The following is a 3,690-nucleotide window of genomic DNA, read 5'->3' as shown; positions in this document are numbered from 1 at the left end:
ATCAATGACCATAACCTTGCCCCTTGTCAGCTCTACTATACACCTGGGAATTCTGATCATTCACATGAACTTATAGGCCCAGAGAATGCTATCACTTTAAAATCCAAAATGGTTGTCACTTGTAAAGATTCAAATGGCTGCACCCTCGGCTACTTTAAATATTCACGATGGCTGCTGTGTGTAAATAATCAAAATGGCTCGCCCTCTGGATACCCAAAAGTCAACAGCTCAGGTTGTCTCCCTCCTTGCTGTTTCCCTTCCTAGTTATAGGCCACCAGCGCAGTTGTCCTTGCAGCCCTTGGTGACCACAGCTGATCTTTAGGTCAGTTCTCAGGTCCCAACACCACTTGGAAATATTCAGGCTGTTGGTCTTGTCAGAGTAGCTGACAGTCCGCAGCTTCAACTGTTTCTTTACTCACTGTTTTCATTCAGGTTTTGCCACTAGTTGGTGCCTAATACACTTCTGTATAGTTTCTTTCAAAGCTCAGGGCTCCAGGATTATCTTCTGTAGCTCTGTCAATTGGTTTTTCTTTTCTTTGTTGAAGAGGGTCTGTGTCACTTGTCTGCCTATTCCTCCATCTTACTGGAAGTGGTCAAAATCAACTTGATGGCAACTAACAACATCTTTAATTTCACTTTAATGTTTTTAAGTTCCGTATTACTAGATAATAAAATTTATTGTTTTATTTTTTTCCTTAGGAAGATAGTGACGATCTTCTTTTAAAAACTGAAAAAGATTATCGCCAAAAGGTGTCTGGGATCCTTCAGCGTATTCTCTTGCTTTTCCGGGCAGCTCGTTGTTCTTTTCCTGCAGCACAGTGGTACATTTTAAAGTTGAGGTGGGCAAGAAAAATCATGCAGAAGGTATGGAAATGTCTTATCCATTTGTGTGCTGTGTTAAACAACTTAAATATACTACTATTTAGTAATATAATATTAATACTTGAGATAAACGTGGACTTAAGGTCCTGGTTTATTTACAATAAGCAATCTAGATGACCAGGTAGTTCCTGCTACAAGACAAGGACTCTGAACTGCTTCTGTATTGGCCCCAATCTGTCTGTCAATAGACAGTGTAATCTAGTCAGTTAATTCCAGGTAATTTCAGTTACTGCCCCCCCAACACACACACACACACACACACACACATACACATACATACACAGAGTCATTGAAGATTTAAACTCATTTCAGGGCTTTTCCCTCATTTCTCCCTGAGGTGTTACACATCTTCTGTAGCAACTTAAAGAGTGTCAAAGTGTGAAAAGTTGGTGTTAGTTCTTGGCTATGTGCTTCCTTTCAGTAGTCTGTATTAGTCAGACTCTCCCCCCGCCCCTTGTTAATCTTCTGAGATGTGCAATTCACTTTGATTCTGGTGCTGTCATCTCTTTCTATATTGGCTTCCATTGCATTGTTCTTTCCAGCCAAATGGGACATATGCTGGTTTGTCTGCTTACCGAGCTGCAAGTCCTTTGTGGGCCTTCTGTCTGTCTCTGCATTGTGGAAATAAATTTTATTAGTCCCAAAATCTTTAATTCAGCTTTGATTAAAATTAAAGTTAAAACAAGAGTAGGTATCTTTTTTTATTGGGAATTCTTCAGAGAAACTATAGTTAGTTGTCTATTAATTTTTTTTTATAAGTAGCCATTTTTAGATAGAAAGGTTTATGAGATTTATGTATGTTGTTGTTGTTGCTATGTGCCATTAAATCGGACCTGACTCATAGCAACCCCTCCTTGGGTTTCCGAGGCAGTATCACTACAGAAGTAGATTGCCCCATCTTCCTTCTGTGGAGGGCTGGTGGGTTTGAACTGCCAACCTGCTGGTTAGCAGTCTAGTGCCTTAGGCACTATGCTACCAGGGCTCCCAGATTTATATATAGCTATCAAAAAAAGAATATAACCTAAAACTCTGTTCATTCTCTATGTTGTCATGACAATGTTGTCTTTAAGTATGTTCATTAAGAAGGGCAAAGCACTCACGTGTATTAGTTTTGGTCTTAATATTGGTTTTACTAGTTTAATAAGATTGGTTTTAATAGTTTAAAGACCTATTGACTGTACCCTTGAGAGTGAATGTTTGTTTTAGCAAACTGTACTTTAAAAACTGTTTTTACATAATGCTCTATATTATATTTGTATTGAAGGTTGAAGTTACTTACCAACCCCTGACTATGAGGCTCACTTACCTGGTGTTCATGAATTCAACAAGAATATAAAGACTATATGAATTCTTTAACATTAGAAACACATATGTGTCAGACTCATTTGACTCAACAGTTTTATACAGGATCAAACTTTACTAATAATTTTAAGGATCCAGGTAACCATAAGACACATGTAAACCTGGAGGAATCTGGAACTACATACACTGGTCCCCAGGTCTTTTCTTGCTACACAAGAATGTGCCCTGGCCTGAATGTACCACGAGGTCTCCAGTGATAGATGTGGATCATCATTACACAAAAGGGAGCTATTGTAGTTACTGAACATCTCCCTTTCATATCCCTTTAATTATATAGCTTATGTGACATTTTCCAGGGGTCATGCTCCATGAATGTATACATTGTAGATTTATTTATAATAAATGACCAAGACAGATTCGTTACATCCTGCTAGGATGTGTTTGACAGAAAGTCTATCATTAGCATGCTCACCAGGGGATTTGACTCAGTCATGTCTGTCTTTCTGGAAGTGACCAGTAGAAGGAGACAATAGATTGCTAACTGGCTGCCAATCCTTTTCTCCCCAGGTGTGTTGTATCTGTTAGATTTCTTTTATTCTGTAACAGTCTTCCTTTGATTTATTTTTTTAATTCTTGATTTGTTAGAGAAACTGGGTAATTTGTCCTATACCATATTTTGAATTTGCCTGATTTCTTGTTTAACTTGTTCTTTCTCTATATTTCCTGTAAACTGATAATTAATGTATACTCATCAAGGTAGGGGGAGCTCTGGTAGTGTAGTGCTTAAGGCATTTGACTGCTAACCAGAAGGCTGACGGTTCAAACCCCCCAGCCACTCCTCAGAAGGAAGGTTGGGCAATCTACTTCTATAGTGATACAGCCTCGGAAACTCAATGAGTGGTTGCTGTGAGCCGGATCCGACTCCACGGCACATAACGACAAAAACAACATCAAGGTAGGGAGGTTTGGTTGGATTCAGGTTCAGATTTTCTTAGAAGAGAGTCCTTCCTAAATGGTATTGTGTACTTCTCTGTTGCCATATATCCTGTGCCACATCTCTCTTCTAGTGATGGTGAGATTGATTAGTGAGTTTTGGGTTGTACTGCACCATTAAATTCCCCATCAACCATTTACCTAATGTAGCATTTTTTGATGAATGTAGCCTGGAGTATTTTATTAAGAGTTGCCAAGGGATGACTTTCTGGTCCTGTCATTTATAGGTTAGTTTTTTAAAAAGTTATGTATGTGAATATGAACCCTTTTGCACATACAGTACTGCGTTGTCAGTGAAGGCAAACATGGGTATATGGGTGGATAGATGGGTGGACAGGCTAAACGATTAGGTATGTCCATAAAATGGGGATTGTATCCAAGAACATATATAGTGTTGGCAGACAATGGTCCTGTAAGTTTATGTGAATGATCAGAATTCCCAAGTGTATAGTAGAGCTGACAAGGGGCAAGGTTGTGGTCACTGCTTGGTCACAGCCAGCTACCCAGAGGGAC

General features: G+C 39.1%; 1 protein-coding gene across 1 annotated transcript in view; it reads left to right on the top strand.

The window, feature by feature from the left end:
- The window catches only part of CPLANE1 (ciliogenesis and planar polarity effector 1), a 231,606-nt gene that overhangs the window by 57,446 nt on the left and 170,470 nt on the right, over window positions 1-3,690 (top strand). Inside the window, exon 19 of the mRNA XM_042782397.1 lies at window positions 700-864. Within this exon, the coding sequence (XP_042638331.1) occupies window positions 700-864 (165 nt within the window). The remainder of the gene's footprint in view (window positions 1-699; window positions 865-3,690) is intronic.

Source organism: Orycteropus afer, unplaced genomic scaffold (assembly GCF_000298275.1).
Source record: "Orycteropus afer afer isolate SDZICR_OR568_19922 unplaced genomic scaffold, OryAfe1.0 scaffold00300, whole genome shotgun sequence".
NCBI lineage: Eukaryota > Metazoa > Chordata > Mammalia > Tubulidentata > Orycteropodidae > Orycteropus > Orycteropus afer.
Note: the sequence above shows the minus strand (reverse complement) of the source record. Positions and strands in the feature narration are given on the sequence as shown.